Source organism: Peromyscus maniculatus, chromosome 11, assembly GCF_049852395.1.
Source record: "Peromyscus maniculatus bairdii isolate BWxNUB_F1_BW_parent chromosome 11, HU_Pman_BW_mat_3.1, whole genome shotgun sequence".
In the NCBI taxonomy this organism is placed as follows: Eukaryota; Metazoa; Chordata; class Mammalia; order Rodentia; family Cricetidae; genus Peromyscus; species Peromyscus maniculatus.
In genome coordinates, this window is record NC_134862.1 from 102,362,872 (window position 1) to 102,383,648 (window position 20,777).

The 20,777-nt window shown below is 52.5% G+C and overlaps 1 protein-coding gene across 2 annotated transcripts in view; it reads left to right on the top strand.

Moving 5' to 3' along the window:
• Positions 1 to 17,169, top strand: part of Lamb3 (laminin subunit beta 3) — a 41,718-nt gene extending 24,549 nt beyond the window's left edge. For both annotated transcript variants that reach the window (XM_076548240.1, XM_076548241.1), the window contains exons 9-23: positions 1,184 to 1,304; positions 1,928 to 2,116; positions 3,592 to 3,747; positions 4,293 to 4,489; positions 4,849 to 4,960; positions 5,646 to 6,024; positions 7,704 to 7,864; positions 7,946 to 8,163; positions 8,377 to 8,574; positions 8,887 to 9,031; positions 11,965 to 12,172; positions 12,548 to 12,689; positions 13,060 to 13,236; positions 13,944 to 14,097; positions 16,655 to 17,169. In XM_076548240.1, the coding sequence (XP_076404355.1) occupies positions 1,184 to 1,304; positions 1,928 to 2,116; positions 3,592 to 3,747; positions 4,293 to 4,489; positions 4,849 to 4,960; positions 5,646 to 6,024; positions 7,704 to 7,864; positions 7,946 to 8,163; positions 8,377 to 8,574; positions 8,887 to 9,031; positions 11,965 to 12,172; positions 12,548 to 12,689; positions 13,060 to 13,236; positions 13,944 to 14,097; positions 16,655 to 16,791 (2,694 nt within the window). In that variant the 3' untranslated portion in view covers positions 16,792 to 17,169. The remainder of the gene's footprint in view (positions 1 to 1,183; positions 1,305 to 1,927; positions 2,117 to 3,591; positions 3,748 to 4,292; positions 4,490 to 4,848; positions 4,961 to 5,645; positions 6,025 to 7,703; positions 7,865 to 7,945; positions 8,164 to 8,376; positions 8,575 to 8,886; positions 9,032 to 11,964; positions 12,173 to 12,547; positions 12,690 to 13,059; positions 13,237 to 13,943; positions 14,098 to 16,654) is intronic.
• Positions 17,170 to 20,777: the final 3,608 nt, after the last annotated feature.

Here is a 20,777-nt window from a genome sequence, read left to right on the forward strand (position 1 = left end):
TCTTGGGGTCCAATGTGAGCCCCAGTAAGAGGACCCTGGGAAGAAGAGAGACTCTGCAGTGAAGGAGCACCAGGACATTTTGTTTGCCCTTCCCAGGGCATTAGCTTGTCTGCCAACCTAAGGGGATATGGTGCTCAGCCTGGTGGCAGAGAGGCAGGAGAATCACAGCAGACAACTGAGGAGGGAGGTGAGTGGAGAGAGCGTCTCAGTCTCGGCTCTCTGCCCACTTGTGGGACAATTCCTGCTGGAGGCTGCAAAGGAGCCCAGAGGGAATAGGATCTCTTAGGGCATAGAAAACAGATTAGGAGAACCTAAGGCCTAGTGGGAGGAACTCACAGGACTGCACCAATGCCTCAGACTTGAGGGTCAAGGTTCAGGTGGAACTTGGTCAGAGCTCTGGTATTTATTTGTAAACCACTGCCCAGGTGACTGTGCATGCAGCCAGCACAACAATTTATGGAGTTAAAGGGACCTGGGCAGGCCCAGGAAGGGGGAATAAACATGCCCCACTTGGCTGGTGAATGTAGAAATTAATTATGGCAGGCAGAAGAATTGGCCAATGGGAAATGCCAGCTTGCATGGGGAGTGGCTAGAGGTTCAGCTGTGGCAGAAAGGGAAGGGGAGCTGAGAGTGAACACGTCCCTGAGTGCCAGGCTGTGGAGGTGGGGCTTAACTGGGGAAGCAATTAGCATACAATAGTGGTTCTATTTTTATATCTTAATGAGTCTAGTAACAACTCACCATGCATGTTCCCCCGGCCAAACAGCTTAGTCATGGATTGCCAGAACGAAGCTGCAGAGAGCCTGCCAGACTCCAGAGTCCTACAGTTCATTAGCACAATGTCCACCGCCTTCCACTGAGCTCTGGCATGTACATCACAGGTGTCAAACCTGTTGAACCCTTGCTAGTATGCAGGACACCTGCACACTCGCATGCATGTACACACATACTCGCGCTGCCCTCCCATGGGCACACAGCATGAATACTCACATAAAGATCCAGGCCACCACAGTATTACAAGAACTGGGTGAAGGCTAAAGCATTTAGGTGTGGTGTCCTGGAGGGGGCTTGTGTCTAGGCAAGGTCTTGAAGGTCAAGCAGGTTGATCTGTAGGAAGTGGGCAGGTCCAGCCTTCAAGCTTTCCTGTGTAAATCCTTTCTGCTAACCACTGCCCCTCCCCCAGGTCCAGGATGTCTGCATCTGCCAGCACAACACGGCTGGCCCCAACTGTGAGCGCTGTGCCCCCTTCTACAACAACCGGCCATGGGGACCTGCAGAGGGCCAGGATGCCCATGAGTGCCAAAGTAGGAGCCTGGGATCAGCTCCTGACCATAGCAACTGGGATGGGAGCTGACTCGTCTGTATCTTACCTGGAACACTGGGACTCTGCTTTTGTTGCTTATAACTGAACTGCAACCCTGCATTCAGATCTCTGGTTTGCAGTGGGGCTAGAATCCCCTCACGGCCCCCATCCCTATTCTGTCAGTCTGGAAGAGCCAGGCTTTGGTCCCTGCTAAAGCCATGTGCTCCCAGAGGCACTGTGTCCCCTCCAGGCTCCTTGCTCTGTGTTAGACACATCCGACTTCCAGTGATCACATCCCTCTACCCAATGGCCCTTGGATACAGAACCTTAATCTGTGCAGATCACAAAGTGGCAGGGACCCATTTGTGACTGTGCTGAGGGCTAGAGTGCATGTGAGGACCTCCTTTTTTTCTGGAGTCATCCATACAGGATGGGACGGCCTGAGTGCTTGTCCACTCAGCCCTCCTCCTGGTCATGCAGCCCTTCCCCAGTCTCCTTTGAACTTGGGCCCCACTTTCTTGCTGTGCATGTTTCAGAGTTGACAGAGGTGCCACGTGCTACTTGGGGGCCTGCCGTGGTGGTCTGCTCTTGCCCCATGGAGTCAATCTTGATCTCCCTGTCTAGGGTGTGAGTGCAACGGGCACTCGGAGACCTGCCACTTCGACCCCGCTGTGTTTGCTGCCAGCCAGGGGACACATGGAGGTGTGTGTGACAACTGCCGGGACCACACCGAGGGCAAGAACTGTGAGCGCTGTCAGCTACACTACTTCCGGAATAGACGACCTGGCGCTCCCATTGATGAGACCTGTATCCGTGAGTAGGGGCTTCAGGGACAGGTTGCTATCCACTCATTCTCCCCAGTTAGTCCCTGGGGACATGGAGGCCGTCAAGAAGCATCAAAGCCTTGGTCTCGAGGAAGGACTTGTGGGATTGTTTTAATGTGACTGTGCTCTGCTGAGTAGGTCACTCTCTCTGGGTTCTGGACCAATCACGAAATGAGCTTGCTGGTCAGTATACACCCTTTTCAGAGGGCACAGAGAAAAGAAAGCATAAAGTGCAGCTCCTGCCTTTGGAGTCCACACACATGGTGAAACGCTGTGTCTGTGATGCTGCTGTGGGTGTTGTGTGCACTACTTTTGTTGAGAACTCCTCTACCATGAAGTTCTCTCTCTCTCTCTCTCTCTCTCTCTCTCTCTCTCTCTCTCTCTCTCTCTCTCTCTCTCTCTCTTTCTCTCTCTCTCTTGGTTTTTCAAGACAGAGTTTCTCTGTGTAGCCTTGGCTGTCCTGGAACTTGCTTTGTAGACCAGGCTGGCCTTGAACTCACAAAGATCTGCTTGCCTCTGCCTCCTGAGTGCTGGGATTAAAGGTGTGTACCACCACCGCCTGGCTATGAGATCATATTTTAGCCCTCTGGCCCCTGCACAATGACTGGCAAATCACTATGGTGGAGTATTTGTTGACTGAATAAATGAGTGGAATGGCTTAATGGGCCCACCAGGCCACTGGATTAACCTAGGACCGTGGTTCTCAACCTTCCTAACACCACGACCCTTTAATACAGTTCCTCATGTTGTGGTGACCCCCAACCATAGTATTATTTTTGTTGCTACTTTATAACTGTAATTTTGCTACTGTTATGAATCATAATGTAAATATCTGATATGCAGGATACCTGATATGTGACCCCAAAAGGGGTTGTGACCCACAGATTGAGAACCACTGACCTAAGAGAAGAAAAAACAGGATAAAAGTGCTTGAGGCCAGTTTAATCAGGAAAAACCTTCTGGACAAAGAATCCTTGAGTTTTGAAAGGCATGAAGGGGTCAAGGAATAAGCAGGAGCTGGGCAGCTTGCTGGTATTTGTGTCTGGAGAGTGAGATAGACGTGAGTCTGACTCTGTTTCCCCCCTCCCAGTCCAGTCTCCAGTATGTTAACATCTGCAAGCATTGGTTTCCTCATCTGTATGACAACTCCTGCCTGTTGAGGTTGTCATGAGGATTGGGCAGGACAGCCTGTGAGTGTACCTGCTCATTGTTTGGAACATGGTAGTCACTCTAGAAGTGATGACCACAGAAGCAAGAGTCAAGTGCTGTCCCACCTGCTTTGTGTGCATCATTTAGTACTCAGAAGGAATTTCTTTCTCTCACGTGGCAGATGGGAAAACAGACACAAAGGGTTCCAAGCTTGGCTGGGGTCACAAGGCTGGAAGCCCACGGTGGAATGGGAGTTTGGAGCAGGCCATCCTGGCTCCTCCTCTAAGCTCTGACTTCCCTTTGTTTCTGGCTCAGCCTGTGAGTGTGATCCAGATGGGGCAGTGCCAGGAGCTCCCTGTGACCCATTGACTGGCCAGTGTGTGTGCAAAGAGTACGTGCAAGGAGAGCGCTGTGACCTTTGCAAGCCTGGCTTCACTGGACTCACCTTCGCCAACCCACAGGGCTGCCACCGTGAGTAGAAGGCCTGGGAAGGTGTGGTGTGGTGTGAGGCAGACTGTAGGGTCTTTGGAATGTTCTCATCAGAGGAAGCCCCACTCCAGGTACTGTGTGCTGCACCAGTGTCCTCCAGCAAGTGGCAGCACAGGCCTGGGTTGGAAGGTGGGTTTGAGTCAGTCTGTGCCAGGGTGCCGGGCGGGCCTGTTGCCAAGCTGCCAGGTGGCTGGGAAGGCACAGTGGCCCTATGAGTCAGCCATGTTATGCACAAGGACAGGCCCTCTGACTTCAGGCTAGTCTGATAGCTGAGCTCAACTTTTGGGGGACGCACCAGCTCTGCACAGCATTAGCCCTGCATTCTGTCTGCAGAGTGAGAGTCTGGGACACAGTCCCCAGAAGCAGGGCCAGACAGCCTGGTAGGAAGGGTCCCTGAGGGTATGTTCTCCGGTAATACACAGAGCAGGTGCTTTTCCAGGGCTAGGCCCTCTCTGGTACATGTTTTTTGGGGCCAACCTCTCGGTGGGAGCCTGTCTATGCTCAGCAGCCCTCCCTCCCTCCCACAGGCTGTGACTGCAGCGTCCTAGGTGCCCGGCGTGATATGCCTTGTGAGGAGGAAAGTGGGCGCTGCTTGTGCCTGCCCAACGTGGTGGGCCCCAAATGTGACCAGTGTGCCCCTTCCTACTGGAAACTGGCCAGTGGTCGGGGCTGTGAGCCCTGTGCCTGTGACCCACGGAACTCCCTCAGTCCCCAGTGCAACCAGGTATGAACAACATCGGCCCAGGGGCTCTTCAGTCACGGAGGGGTCCTGCCTGCTAATGTCTTTACCTCTCCTTCACTGCTCTCTGGCCTCCCTACAGTCAGGCAAGGCTACATCTGTCTCCTTGCCCCTTGGGGGAGGCCACCAGATGTCCTTCCCTCTGTGGTTCTCAGCCTTGGGCCAGGCTTGTCCCCCACACCGTCTGCAGCTCACTGCCGAGACTTGACTTTGGGCTTGTCTTTCAGTGAGAGCCCTAGTTTTGGGGAGCACCAGATCTGTAGAGCAAGGGTCTTAGACACAGGACCCAGTAGGAAGGCCAGGAAAACACCGGAAGGGTCCCCCATGGCATTCTCTTTATTCAGTTTACAGGGCAGTGTCCTTGTCGGGAAGGGTTTGGTGGCCTGACATGCAATTCTGCAGCCATCCGTCAGTGTCCTGACCAGACCCATGGAGATGTAGCCACGGGATGCCGAGGTGCGTGCTTATTACGTGGTCAGGCAGCTGGCATGTAGTGGGGTGGGTTAAGGGGTGCTTGGTGGAGGGCATTGACGTGGTTGGACCTTCTCTACTGATGGCTTGGGCAGCTCTGTGAGCATTTGCACTTGAAGACTGCCTGGCCTCCCTGTGCCTGAATCAGGTTATCTAAGGTGGTCCTCACAATCCAGGATGGGGGTCTGGGGATCTCCCACTCCCCGAGAGCAGTGGCCAGTGGCAGTGGAGAAAATGGGTCCTGAGGAGGACTGGGGATCAGCAATGGCGTGGGACCAGAGTAAATTCCAGCGTTGGTCTCAGCTTTGCCTTGCAGGGTCTGAGCAAGCTGCTCCCCTTCCACATTTCTTCCTCTTAAGGGGGAGGTACCATGTACTGAGTCCTTCTAGGCCTTGGTTGCCTCCTAAACAGAAGCAAGAAATCAGAATGTAAATGCATGGTGGGTGTGCTGGTCAGATGGGTTCACATGCATGTGAATGTGTCGCTAAGAACAGGCCTGGCCTGCCATGGATGCTAAGGACAGCCTTTCGGTTAGTCCTGTCAAGGCTTTCATTCTAGCTGCTGTCCTCTGATAGTCTATGTCACTTATGCAGGCCCCGTTCCTTCATCCTCAGCATGCTCCTTCCTCTTCCTGACCCCAGCCTCTGAGTGTCCTTTCTCCCGGCTCTAGCCTGTGACTGCGACTTCAGAGGAACCGAGGGTCCGGGCTGTGACAAAGCCTCAGGCCACTGCCTCTGCCGCCCTGGCTTGACGGGGCCCCGCTGTGACCAGTGCCAGCGAGGCTACTGCGACCGCTACCCAGTATGTGTGGCCTGCCACTCTTGCTTCCAGACCTATGACGTGGATCTCCAGGAGCAGGCTCGGCGCCTTGGTGGTCTCCATAATGCCACTGAAGGCCTGAGGTCGGGGACAGGTCTGGAAGACCATGGCCTGGCCTCTCGGTTGCTAGATGCCAAGAGCAAGATGGAGCAGATCAGACAGATCCTGGGGGGCACCTCTGTCACAGAGCAGGATGTGGCTCAGGTGGCAAATGCCATCTTGTCTATCAGGTAGGTCTTTTCCTCACCAAGCTGTTGGCGGGATCATGCCAGTGGATTTGGGTGAGGACCTCACTGGTCCATTCTAGTCCATGGGGCATTTTTATGCATACCTTCTCTTAGCTACCAAGGCAGGTCTGTGAAGGTGGAGTGGTGGTGTTGATTCCATTCTGCAGATGTGGAGACAGGTGTGGATGCGATGAGCTGTGCAGACACAGACCCAGAGCCTGAGCCCAGCGCTCCTCCTGAGCCTATACTGCCAGTGGGATAGTCAGCCTGGATTAGTCACCTTGGCAGAGGGCACCCATGAGGCAGGGCACTAAAAATATCTCTGAATTTGTCTTTAGAATGGAAGCGGCCCCACCCACACCCCCTCCTACCAGCAGAGGCGCCTTCTTTGGGAGCTCGGGTTCTGGAAGCTTCTATAATTAGCTTGTGTTCCCTGAGCATTGGTGGATGGATAGTGCCAAGCCCAAAAAGAATAAGAGGCTCTGTTACCCATGGGGGTGTTAGGACATCCTTGGCAGGGAGGGGAGTGGGGAGCTCTGTGGATGAGCTACAGCTTGTTGGAAATTGTTCATTCATTCATTCCACATTTGGGTGTGGGTGTGGGTGGGTGCACATGAGTGTGCATGTGTATACAGAGGCCAGAGCAGGATGATGGGTGTCTCCTGTTGTCACCGTATGACTTCCTGCTTTGAGACAGGGCCTCCCACTGACTCAGAAGCTCACTGTTATCATTAAGGTCCAGCTTTTGATGTGCATACTGGAGATTTGAACTCAAGTCTTTATACTTGCAGAACAAATATTCTTATTCACTGATCCATCTCCCCAGCCCTTCCAAATAGGTTTTTGAGAACTCAATAGGATCCAAGTATTGTACAAGGTACCAGGGTCATTAAAATATTAAGATATGGTCTTCACATGCCAAGGGCTAAGGTGTCTGTCTTGTAAACAGTAATGTGCTACATGGGGTATGCTAGAGAGCTAAGATTCTCACAGGGGAGGCCATGGTGGCCTTCACAGAGGAAGAGTATATGACCTAAGTCTCAGAATTAGATGACCAGTCCACAGGTGGTCAATATAGGAATGTGTTGTGTCTTGGTAGACCCTGAAAGGGCATGCTATGCCTGAGCAAGGCTGTGTGGTGGAGATGTGTTGGATGGGGAAAGCATGGTGGTATAGCAGAGGTCATGAGGCACGAAGACAGAGAACCATTGGCTCTCAAGCTTAGGACCCAGGATCTGGAGTGACACCCTAAGCCTCTGTTAGATGGGAATGGCCGATGGAGCATGCAATGGGGTTGGAGCTCCTTGGGGGAAGGATGGCTACAGAGGAGAGACTGGGAACCATCCTAAACATAAGGTGAAAACTGAAATCAGCCTGGGGACCAGGGGAGCCAGCAGGGTGGCTCTCTTCAGGGAAGCCAGAAACAGCCCAGGAGATGGAGGTGGGTCCCAGACGTTAGGCTGACAGAAGTCAAGGAGAGAGAGCATCCAGAGTCACCTGCAGAGAGATGGGGTAGGCTGTGTCCTGACTCTAGCTTGTCTGAGCCTCTGCCAGGCAGAATTCTCAGTAGCATGTGGATTGTTCCCTCTCATACCTGTAAAAGGCCCTTCCCCATGCAGTCTGCTTCTCCTGACTCAGTTACAGCGTCTCCCTATATTTCAGCAAGTATCCTTCTGCCTCAGGCGGACTCTTCAGGGCCTGCCGCTGGGCCTACCCTTAGAGGAGGAGATGCAGTCCTTCCCTGGTGACCTAGGGAATCTGGACAGAAGTTTCAATCGCCTCCTCCTCATATACCAGAGCAAGAAGGAGCAATTTGAGAAGTTGGGCAGTGCAGACCCTTCAGGTGAGGACAGGGGCACAGGCTACTCTCCCTAGGGAGAAAGGGCCCTGCCCAAGGCCTCCAATCCCTCTCCTTTTTCCTTAGGAGCCTTCCGCATGCTGACCACAGCTTATGAGCAGTCCTCCCGGGCTGCACAGCAGGTGTCCGACAGTTCCAGCCTGCTGAGCCAACTGAGGGACAGTCTCAGAGGGGTAGAAGGGATGGAGAGTCAGGCTGGGGGAGGAGGAGCTGGAGGAACCCAGCTCATGGCCCTGCGCCTGGAGATGGCTTCGCTGCCTGACTTGACACCCACCATCAACAAGGTGATTGGGAATGGAGTCCAGTGTCCTAAGCCCTCATACCTGTAATCTGTCCCTTTCAGAACCTACCCCAGTCCTCCTGACCCCATGTCTGTGCTGTGCACCCAGGGGTTGCTAAGGAAACATGGTCCTGGTTGCCATGGAGATGTGTGGATGTTTAGTGTGGGATGGGAGTGGTTGTGGAGGGGCCTCCTTGACACCCTCATCTCTCTGCAGCTCTGTGGTAGCTCCAGGCAGACAGCCTGCACCGCGGGAGCGTGCCCTGGAGAGCTGTGTCCCCATGCCAATGGCACAGACTGTGGTTCTCACTGCTTGGGAGCCCTGCCCAGAGCCAGAGGGGCCTTCCACATGGCGGGGCAGGTAGCTGAGCAGCTACGGGGCTTCAACTCCCAGCTCCAGCAGACCAGGCAGATGGTAGGTACCACAAAGTATGGGAGCAAGAGGCAGAGGGTGCAGAGTCCCTTGAACAATTCAGAGTTCACATTTTACAGTCAGGAGAATAAAGTTCAGAGATCTCAGGCGATTTGTCTAATGCCTCACAGCAAGTGTAAGGTAGAATTTGGAGCTGGTATCTTGAGCTTTCTCTTAAAGTCCTACATAAACATCATTTGCAAACTGGGTTGGTTGCAAGTCCCCAGGGAGAGAATGCCCCACAGATTCCTTGGGAGCCGCCAAGAGGCTCCTTGAAGGGGATGTCCTTTTCTGACCCACGTTGTGTTTTAACAGATTAGGGCAGCTGAAGAGGCGGCATCAAAGGTCCAATCAGATGCCCAGCGCCTTGAGACCCAGGTGAGCACCAGCCGCTTGCAGATGGAAGAGGATGTCCAGCGCACACGGCTTCTCATCCAGCAGGTCCGGGGCTTCCTCACAGGTGAGCGTCTTTCACCTCTGTGGGTGTTCTGGCTCCCATCTGCCCTTGTTCATTAGCCTACTACCTCCTTCCCACCATGTCTGCTGCCCACTGGCTTGGCCGTTTCTCCTCCCTGGTCTTCAGCTATTGATTTTGTTGCCCTTCTACCCTTCTTCCAACTGCCCACCCTGTTCTTGGATGAAAATAGGCTTCTTTCTTGACCTCTGTCCATCTATTCTCTGTGACTTTATGTTTCCTTTGCTCACTTTAAATTTGTCAGTCCACTGCAGGGTCTTTCCTGGCCTGGGATGAATGGTTCCAAGGTTACAGTTTTAAATGCCACCTCCCCAGGGAGGCATTTTATAGTCTCCCTGTCTGTGTATCCCTCCTCCCTCTCCTGCTCATCCCTCCACTCAGAAATGGCTGTGCAGTCCATTATGAGTGTGTCTCTAGGACGGCAAGGATGTTCATGGCTGCATCTCTAGCACATATATAAGATTGGAAGATGAATGGATGGATGAATAAAGAAATGAATGGATGGGCCAGGCCCTCTCTTCGGTGGCCTAGAGGATGAGATAGGACTCAGGGGACTCAATTTGGGGCAGGTTGTTTCTCTTGACCTTATCTTTCTCTTGAAAATGGAGTTGGTGGTATTCTACAGGTTTATCCCAAGAACTGAATAACTGCTGTAAAATGGACTTTGACAAATTAAAGGTGCCTCTGGATTGTGAGTTGATATTATTAGCTCTCGGGTCTCTGCCAGGACTTTGCTTGGCTGGACGCCTGGTTGATATGAGCTGAGGTCTGGGCACAACAGTGACTGCTCATGCTACCACTGAGTGTTTTTACCCCAAATAGACCAAAGCTGTCTCCTGGGTGCAGACAGCAGGTCATGCAGAGAGCTGTAGATGGCGCTACTTGAACCCAGGAGGGGTCTACAGAGGCCCTGTGACTTAATCAGGAGGAGCCTCTGGGAAGCATGTTTTCTGAGTGCAGGGCAAAGGTGCCTGGCATATAAGGACAAAAGGACAACCAAGGTTTGGAGCTTGAGACTGAGTAGCTTGAGACTTGTGTTAACTTGAGCAGGCCCCAGTCAGGCTGGGGAGGGGGGGGGGACGGGGACAGGACACGACTGACTTCTCTGTGTAGCCTGGGATCTGCTCCTGGGAGCTGATGGGAGCTTCCAGGCACCTCCGCCCTCTCAGCCAGGCTGCACCTTAGGTCAGAGCCTCTGATGAGTTCATCAGCAGAGGGGGAATGGAGAGAGAGGCTTGGCTGTGTGGGGGACTCCAGAGACTTCTCACAGCCACCACTTGGTGGATTTTAGTCTACAGACCCACCACAGGAGGTGCCAAATCCAGCTGCTACTGCCACAGGAGATCACTCAGGATTATGCTTCATCTTTTATGTATCCCTCATTCCCACTACATTTTGAGCTCCACAAGGGCAGAGTCTGACTGGATCTTTGCCTTAACCACACATGCTGTGCATGCTGGTATTCACTGGGCCCACTCCGCCTCAGAAAGTTATTGACTGAGTCGACTGTACACCCAGGCACGCATGCTGCTGCTGCAGTTGTGAAAAACACAGGAAGTGCCTGAGCTGGGTAGGGCTATGATCCTGGCAGGAGGCTTTCTGGGAAAGGTGTCCATTCAGCCCCATTCGGAGAATAGGGCATTGGGCTCCAGGAGGGGGCTGCATCTCTGGGAGCAGGATCCCCATGGAGCTATAGGTGAGGTGGGAATGCTTAAACTACCAGGGCTGCACCTTGGGCTTCTGTGGTGTGTTGCTGCATAGCCTAGGACATCCTGCCTCCTTTCTCCCAAGAAGGTCCTTCTACCTGGTGTGAGGAGGACAAAAATGGGATAGGACCTATGTTACTTGCTGCCTGTGAAGAGCAGCTGACCCCAGAACCGTAGAGTTCAGGCCAGGCTAAACTATCTGGTTGAGTGGACACTTCTTTCCAGAGTGATATCTGTAGAAGCAGCCGAGAGAGAGATGGAGAGCTATCTCCTTTGTACTTGCCTCTTGGATCTCTCTCTGAGACACTTTGTAAAACTCTTGCTAACTGATGGTGACATGTCATAGCTCAGGATGGGGGGAGGGGGTCACTCAAGGCACTTCGCAGGTCAGGAAACTGAACCCAGGTGGCCTGAGTAGTGAAGAGCAAGTGCTCTTTCAGTCTTCCATTTACTCCTCAAGTGCAAAGGACCTCAGAATGCCTGGCTTTAGCTGGGATCTGGGGACACAAATGGGACAAAACCCAGTCTTTGTTCTCAGGGGGTTCATACCGCAGCAGGAGAAGAGAGCCAAGCCAGGAAGTGTTTTCAAGGGGGTCGGGGGACATGGCTAGTGAGAACAATGAGGTGAAGGGTTAGGAATGCTGGTTCTAGATTCCATTGCTAGACTGGCCTATCTGAGACGGTGACATTTCAGGGGAAAATGGCAGTCCTTCTCTGTCTTTGCAAAAAACGAGCACTTGGCCTGAAGATGGGTGCAGGGAAGGGGTCTTATTGCCAAGGAAGCAGCTCCAGTTCCTGGCCGCTCCCTCCCAATTTGGAGCTGATTATGTATGTGCTGCTGGCATTGTTCAGTACCAGCTGCCTGGCACCACCTCCTCCTCCAAGCCCACAGCTTCCTGTGGCACCAGACACTTAGCTGCCACAGCTGTGCCCACATCCCTCCTCCCTTCAGCAGAACATAGGACAAGAATCCTATAGCATCCCAGAAACACACCACCACCACCACCACCACCACCACCACCACCACCACCACCACCACCGCCAGAGAAAGGTGCCTGGGTTTGTCCAGGAGCAGGGCTCTTGGGGAAACAAAACGGGGGGGGGGGCTACAGGAGATGCTTTCCAGGGGTGCTACCCAGCCTGGAGGGGCTGTGGAACCTAGAGGAGATGAGTGGGGCCTCTAATCTGACGGTTTGGCTGGCTTTCTTCCAGACCCCCACACAGACGCAGCCACCATCCAAGAGGTCAGCGAGGCAGTGCTGGCGCTCTGGCTGCCCACAGACTCGGCCACAGTGCTGCGCAAGATGAAAGAGATCCAGGCCATTGCTGCCAGGCTCCCCAATGTGGACCTGGTGCTGTCCCAGACCAAGCAGGACATTGCACGGGCCCGCAGACTCCAGGCTGAGGCTGAGAAGGCCAGGTATGAACACTGGCCCCAGTGCCTTCCCAGTGGAACTGAGTTCATGTTTGCTCCCCAACCTTGTGGCTGGGAGAGGGGCACAGGGGCTGTAACATGGTGGGGGGGTTACTATGCCAGGGAAGTCATGGTGTTTGCAGGGTTCAGGCTACATTTCATTCACATGACTTCATACTCTACACAGGGAGCTTGTGTCCAGAGAGTGCCCTGAGCATCACTCTCATACTCACCTGCCCCTGGGTGGGTCCTGTGGGTAGAGAGTTAATGCTTCCCTTGTCTTTGTCTGCCTGAGAACAATGTTCTCCAGGGCCGGTGTGAACTGAGCTTGTATTTGTTTATTTGCTGCTCACTCATTCTCCTTTCCCTTTCTTTACTCAGAAGCCGAGCCCATGCTGTGGAAGGCCAGGTAGATGATGTGGTTGGGAACCTTCGGCAGGGTACCGTGGCTCTGCAGGAAGCTCAGGACACTATGCAGGGCACTGGCCGCTCTCTTCGGCTCATCCAGGAAAGGGTTGCGGAGGTGAGGCATTAGAGCTCCCCATGTTTGGGAATGAACCATTTAGGTACAAGACAAAAAGTGCTAGAATGTGACCTGGTTAGATGCCACCTAGTTAGATACACTTGGCTTGGCTTTGAGCTTCAGACTTGTCTCACCCATCCGCGATGCAAAAGCAGGGATGGACTATGAGCTGCATTGGGGATGATGTCAGTGGAGCTGGAAAGGGGAAAAGCCTGGATACCACTGGGCAGGGAGCGTGGAGTCAAAGCATCATGGTCAGATGTGACGATGGAGTGAGAGACCAAAGAGTGAGAGACAAGCTGGGGGAATGAGTTCCCTTGATGCCTGTGAGACCCAGCACAAATCCGGATTCTTCTGTCTTTCCACAAAGGTCCAGCAGGTCCTGGTGCCAGCTGAAAGGCTGGTGAGAGGCATGAAGGAGCAGATGAGTGGATTTTGGGCACGGATGGAGAAGCTCCGCCACCAGTCCCAGGAGGAGCAGGCACAGGCCATGCAGGCCCAGCAGCTTGCAGAGGGTGCCGCCAAGCAGGCAATGAGTGCCCAGGAGGTACAAAGTGGGCAGAGTCATCCCAGTGACAGGAAACCAGAGTGGGGCTCCTGAGCAGGAAGGTTACTACACCTTATATAAGACCACACAGGACAGAACCAGAATGGTTCAGGGTGAACCCACACACAGCCTGTGCCTGCATCCCACCCCTGCTCCTCTGGGTAGCTGGTGCAGGACACAAGGATCATCCTAGATGCTGTCCCTTTATGGATGAGGTAGTGACTTATCCCCAGGTCCAAGTTTATCTACAAAGTATTTCCCTTGATAGTCTCTCTGGAGCTTATCTCCCGAGTCTCCAGCCTGGTCAGACCTTCATGGCTCAAACAGACACCCGGGCTCCGTCCTCATCAGAATCAGGGCAAAGAAGATCAAAGAGCCATTTTGGTATCTCAGGTGTACCACTTGCTTTACCCAGGGCAGGAACATGGGCACATGCAATCCTGGTCTAGTGACCAAGTTGCCAACACACTTTGATATAACCTGCCATTTGTGCCTGGCAAGTACGGTGGGTCATGACACAAGAGGAGGAAAGACAAAATTTTAAGACATCCCTTGGGGCCCAGAGGTAGGGCATTATAGGCAAGCCCAACCCTTGTGGGGAACCAGTTAGGAGGCCACACGCTGATTTGGGTGATGCCAGTTAGCCACTGGCATTTAGGACATTAGATGATGTTGATGGTGATATTGAGAATGACCTACCTCTACAGGGCTTTGGGAGACTCAAGCAAAGGTATACAGAGTTGAAAGACCAGCTGGGTCAGAGTCCTTTGCTGGGTGAGCAAGGCAGTCGAATCCTGAGCATCAAGACAGAGGCAGAGGAGCTGTTTGGGGAGACCATGGAAATGATGGACAAAATGAAAGGTGAGCATGATCCAGGAACATGGACTGTTGGGCAGTTGCCATCCATGACTTCTTTAAAATATTTTAAAAGTATTTGTGTGTGTGTGTGTGTGTGTGTGTGTGCGTGTGCGTGTGCGTGTGCGTGTGCGTGTGCATGTGTGTGCAATTGTGTGAATACACATCTGCCATAGCATGTCTGTGGAGGTCAAAGAGCAGCTTGCAGAAGTTGGTTATCTCCTTCCACTTTGTGGGTTCTGGAGATCAAATTCAGGTTATCAGGCTTGGTGGCAGGTGCCTTTACCCACTGAGCCATCTCACTGGCCCATCCCATCTGGGGCTCCTAAAACTCATTCTTGTTGGAACCAAGCCAGCAGTGCTAAGGGAATGAGAGCAGCCAAGACTCACTGAGCAGCTAGTACATGGGATGAGACTGCAGACTGCAGGGATGTGCTGGTCCCATGGCCCGAGAGGCTCACAGTCCAGCTGGGACCTTTTCTCCTGCGACCCTCAAAACAAACGCTTTGCTATGTAGTGACACATGTGTCGGTGATAAAGACCCAGATCTCTTGGGGCTCAGAGGACAATCAGTGCCAGAGAGAAACGCTCAAAGAAGTAAGATGAGGAAGGAGGTGCAGGCCTCGGAGAGGCTAGAGGATGATGAAGGACCTTGGGGTGATGGCGGTGAGAAAGAAGAGGAGTGTTCTGAGAATGTGACAGGCCTCACTCCCTGAAGGAGAGGAACGTAGGATAGGAGTCTGAGGGGGACAGTAGCATGGTTCCTCGATGCCCCAGTGCTGAGGGTGGACATGGACACAGTAGTGATCCATCTGAGGCCATCTGAGGGTTTCAAACACAGAGACATCATGGTAATAGCCTTGGAAAGGGAGCATTCCTAGGAACCTGACAGTCTATAGATGTGATGGTGAGTGAGACCATTGTATTGGTGTGTCCAGCAAATGCCATGCACATTATTCCTCTGCATTTCAAGAAAAATAGTTGGCAAAAGTCTCATTTCTAGCCAGGTGGATACTATAAAAGAGATTAGGTTGGTGGATTTATGGTGAACTGGTGAGAGGTGTGGCCGTATATCCTAGAGGAGAGTTGGAGGCTGGTTCAGTACTTATCCTGGCTTTGTCCCGCAATACTGTGTCGACAGATAACAGTTTGTTTATCATATCTGAAGATGGCAGATAATTACACTAGGAAAGAGAGTCTAAAAGGCGGGCTGGAACCAATGGATGAAATTATGTAGGGGGGCAGTTACCTCTGCCGCTGTTTGGGCCTCTGTTACTAAACCATGGCTTGAATAAGCTTCTCTGTGCATGGCTTATGTCACCGGAAGTACTTTGTAACTGGCAAATGGTGGCAAGCACAAGCTGTTACTCACCTGAAAGAGACTCAAGAGTTCTGAGTCACCTCAAGTTGTTCTAATGCAGCAATGTCTTGCTCACTGCGGGAGGACTTAACAAATGAGAGGCATCTGGGTGAACAGGAGGCCACCGCTCCAGGGTGACAGTGAAGTGTCTTAGCACCTGGTGTGGCCTGGTCCCAGCAAACGGAAAAGGCTCAGCTCGGAGCATGGGAGCAGGAGTTTATCTACTTGTTGGGATTTGCCTTTGTGGGATCCTCTGGGACTGGGGGGGCGGGCAAGGGACGGAAGAGTGGCTGTTTAACATTATGAGTATTTCTAGCGTCTATCAGCCTGAACTTCCATGTGGAGTTCCACTGGCTGCCTATCAGCCCAGGCTCAGTGCTGCTGCAGTCTGCTGGGGGTGGTGAGGCCTACCTCACCTTCAGAAAGAAACTGACAGATCTGCATCCATAGGAGAGCAGTAACCAGGGTAGGCAGGGGAAGGGGTGCTGTAGCAGCTGAGGAATTGAGGTGTTTGTCTTGGACATACTATCCCACAGAAGCACAACAGACACTCCTATCCCCCAGGAGGTGGGCGTGGGCAGCTGTGTGGGTGGAAGCAAGAAGTGGTCAGATTTGGACTTTGAGACGATGACTTCTGACATAGTTAGGACTGCTCCATGCTACCCTGTGAGGCAGTCCACACCCCTCCTTACTCCTGGTGAAGTCCAGGCTGTCTCAGTATGGATAGTGGGGACTCCTGCATGAGGCTAACTGTCTGGGTCACTCTGGAGAACTTCCATCTTAATCTGGAGACGATATGTGAGTGCACTAGGGATGGGGAACAACTGCATTTTCCTGGAGGACATTTTAGAGAGAAAAAGTGGTAAAAGATCCACGTCACCTGGCCAGCTTTTTCCAGCATCCATCTGAAGGTCATTGGTAGGATTCAGAGGTCTGCATGCCCAACTTGGGCTGCTAATCTTGGTGGCAGCAGGCTCCCTCATCACCCTGGGATAACCGGGAGCCCGGAGTGGAGGAGAGGGACGGGCAGAGGGAAGACCGAGAGCAGGCCTGGGCCTGGGCCTGCCAGGTTTGAGTGGGATGGGCTGGAGAGGTGGGTTGCAGGTGAGAACTGTCTGCTTCAGTGGTTGACTGTGCTCAGGGGAGACTCTTGTCCCGGCTGCCTCACCTTCTGATTTTTCCCCATGGCTGTTCCTGCCTTAGACATGGAGTCAGAGCTGCTTCGTGGGAGTCAGGCCATCATGCTGCGCTCAGCAGACCTGTCGGGGCTGGAGAAGCGCGTGGAGCAGATCCGCAGTTACATCAATGGGCGTGTGCTCTACTATGCCACCTGCAAGTGACCTTAAGCCCCAATCTCATACACATTCCCCTCTGCCTTGGAAGCGCACACTGGGGGGTGGGAGGCGTTTCCTAACTCTAGGACACTTCAGTACCACTGATAGTGCCATCTGGTCACCCGGGTGTGCTGCTGCTCGGTATCTGACGGCCATCGAGCCTGTGTTTACATGACCACATTTAATGGAGAGATGGTGTGTGTGTCGGGGGAAGGGGGAGGCCAGCTATCACAGCTGAAGGTACTCCAGCTCAGGGAGCTGGGCTGCATAGTGTGCCCCCACACCTACTCCTGCCCTCCACTGTAGTGGAATCTGGGATCAACACAAAAACTAGACAGAGTGATGTACAAATACAAAGCCCAATAAAAAAATCTTTGAACAGGAGCCTGGAAACTCAAGAAGAAAATGATCTGACTCTGCATTAAGTAACCTCTGTCACCTTTTCTGCCTCCCATTGAGGTTCCTGTGGACTCAGTCCTAGGGCTTGCCCTGATTACTCAGTCTAGCTCAATTGGCCCCTGGACTCAGGCAGATTGTGCTCCTCTGTCTCAGGACTGGAGTCCATCTGTTTCCACTTTCTCAGTGTCCTCGGCTCTACCCAGGCAGCGTAGGAGAGGAGAGACTCTTACTGGCAGTCCCCAGCCTGTGATTGCCCAGGGTCTGGGGCTGGTACCAGGAGAGAAGAGACTCTCTAGGTGGCAGTCCCTGGCCTGCGATTGCCTACGGTTGGGGTTGGTATAGCAGACCCGGAGGCTCTCAGCTCCCAGCCCTGAGAGCCAAGCTTTTGAAGTCAGAGTCCTGTAGATGCAGACACTCAAGCTAGTGATGTGTTTTCTCTTAGTCTTAATCACTAGCAGCCAGGGCATTGGGCAGCTCTTACCCTCCTTAGCTCTAACACTGCTTTCATCGTACCCCATGTCCTTTAAGGCTTGGCAGCTCCCTGGAACTCTTTAGCCACCAGGACCCACAGTTTCTTCTCTTTGGCTCCTGGAAACGTCATTCATATCAGGAGGCTGCGGCCTCGCTCCCCGCTGCTGTCTTCCTGCTGGTGCTTCTGCCATTTCTTCCTCATGTTACCACCTCAGGCTTGAAAAGTGGCCTGAACAGTAGTCTATACAGCTGAAAGCACCATGGAAGGATGCAATGTCATTCCACAGCCCTCCACGTTTGCATGAAGGACTGTGTCTTGGTCAGTGTTCTACTGCTGTGAAGAGAAGCCATGACCAAGATAGCTCTAATAGAGAAAAGCATTTAATTGGGGCTTACTTATAGTTCCCCAGGTTTACCATTAATGTCATGGTGGGTAGCATGGTGGCACATAGACAGGCATGGTAGCTGAGAGTTCCACATCTGGATCCAACGGCAGCAGAAAGAAAGAGGAGACACTGGGCCTGGCTGGAGCTTTTGAAACCTCAAAGCCTGCATCCAGTGACACACTTCCTCCAGCAAGGCCACACCTACCCCAACAAGGCTGCACTTCCTAGTCCTTTCAAATAGTGCCTCTTTCCAAGCATTCAGATATCACAGCCTATCGGGGCCATTCTTACTCAAACCACCTCAGGCTGTGTTTGTACGAATCACAGGCCCTTCTGCCGGGCCAAGTGCTCCTTCTCTGGCCCGGGTAAAAATGGCTTAGAGAGTTCACTGAGGCTTGTGATGGTAGAATGTTTGCTGTCAGTGGTGAAAGAGTGGTACCCGGAACATTGCCTTCTGAAGGAGAGCTGTGCTTCAGCAACAAGCAGCTGTGCTGTAGTGTAGCTTCCTCAAGGCATCCCCGTGGGTTTAAGGCAGCCAGGATACAATGAGAGCATCCATACAGCTGTTAGAGAGGAGCCTTGCCTGGAAGTCCTCTGTTCAAGGCAACTGGACAGCAAGGAGGGGGTCCAACAATTATCAACCAAGGAATCAAATCCATGCCCCATCACTCTCCCCTCTCAACATTTATTATTTAAGGGAAAATAAACACTAAAAGGGTTGCTTATATCAATGGCCTGTTTCTAACATTAACATTGTATTAACAGAATTTAGTGTTCTGCACTTAGCCAAACATCCTTGGGGGAGAATTGGGTCATTTTAGTTGTCCTAGAGGTAGGGCAAAGGCTTAAAACTGCTTGTAAAATGACTGTGTATGTTGATATGAAGTGTCACATTTGTGTGCTAGCTATGGTCCAGGCGCTGTGCCGGGCACTTTCCCTCCTGCCCTTTTCCTTCTCATCTCATTTCTTCTTCCCCTGTTTCCCTTCTCTTCTCTTTTCCTCCCCTTTCTTTGAGATGGGGTCTCACTACATATGCAGCAAACACTGGCCTTGAACTCACACTCCTGCCTCAGCATTCTGAGTGCTAGGATTATAGGTGTGTGTCATCAGGTCTGGCTTAGATTAACTTCTTGATCATTATTGATCATTTGAGTGGTTTTAAGGAGTGTGACTGGCATGCCACACACACTGTCCATGAGGTAAGTGACACTCCATCAGACAAGTGAGGGAAACAAGGCAGTCACCTATGATCTCAGTGTGCACAGTCACCCATGGTCTCAGTGTGCACAGTCACCTATGATCTCAGCGTGCACAGTCACCCATGGTCTCAGTGTGCACAGTCACCCATAGTCTCAGTGTGCACAGTCACCTGAGGTCTCAGTGTGCACAGTCACCCATGGTCTCAGTGTGCACAGTCACCCGTGATCTCAGTGTGCACAGTCACCCGTGATCTCAGTGTGCACAGTCACCTATAGTCTCAGTGTGCACAGTCACCCATGGTCTTAGTGTGCACAGTCACCCATGGTCTCAGTGTGCACAGTCACCCATGGTCTCAGTGTGCACAGTCACCCATGGTCTCAGTGTGCACAGTCACCCATGGTCTCAGTGTGCACAGTCACCCATGGTCTCAGTGTGCACAGTCACCTATAGTCTCAGTGTGCACAGTCACCCATGGTCTCAGTGTGCACAGTCACCCATGGTCTCAGTGTGCACAGTCACCCATGGTCTCAGTGTGCACAGCCACTCATGATCTCAGTGTGCACAGTCACCCATGATCTCAGTGTTCACAGTCACTTATGATCTCAGTGTGCACAGTCACCCATGGTCTCAGTGTGCACAGTCACCCATGGTCTCAGTGTGCACAGTCACCCATGGTCTCAGTGTGCACAGTCACCTATAGTCTCAGTGTGCACAATCACCCGAGGTCTCAGTGTGCACAGTCACCCATGGTCTCAGTGTGCACAGTCACCCATGGTCTCAGTGTGCATAGTCACCCATGGTCTCAGTGTGCACAGTTACCTGAGGTTTCAGTGTTCACAGTCACCCGTGATCTCAGTGTGCACAGTCACCCATGATCTCAGTGTGCACAGTCACTTATGATCTCAGTGTGCACAGTCACCCATGATCTCAGTGTGCACAGTCACCCGTGATCTCAGTGTGCACAGTCACTTATGATCTCAGTGTGCACAGCCACTCATGATCTCAGTGTGCACAGTCACCTGAGGTTTCAGTGTTCACAGTCACCCGTGATCTCAGTGTGCACAGTCACCCATGATCTCAGTGTGCACAGTCACCCGTGATCTCAGTGTGCACAGCCACTCATGATCTCAGTGTGCACAGTCACCCGTGATCTCAGTGTGCACAGTCACCCATGATCTCAGTGTGCACAGTCACTTATGATCTCAGTGTGCACAGCCACTCATGATCTCAGTGTGCACAGTCACCTGAGGTTTCAGTGTTCACAGTCACCCGTGATCTCAGTGTGCACAGTCACCCATGGTCTCAGTGTGCCCCATGAGGGCAGAGCTGGCTTCATCTTCATGGTCTAAAGCAATCATCAACACAGCAGGAACTACAACATTCATAGAACCAGATCCAGGGGGTTGAAATGAGTTGGGTGATTCAGGTGTCCTGACACTTAGCTCCTAATATATGTTAGCTGCACCAGCCTCTAGCTGTCCAGGTAGGCCCAGCTGTCCATGAATTGCTTCTGACTTGGAGAGAACGAATGAAACC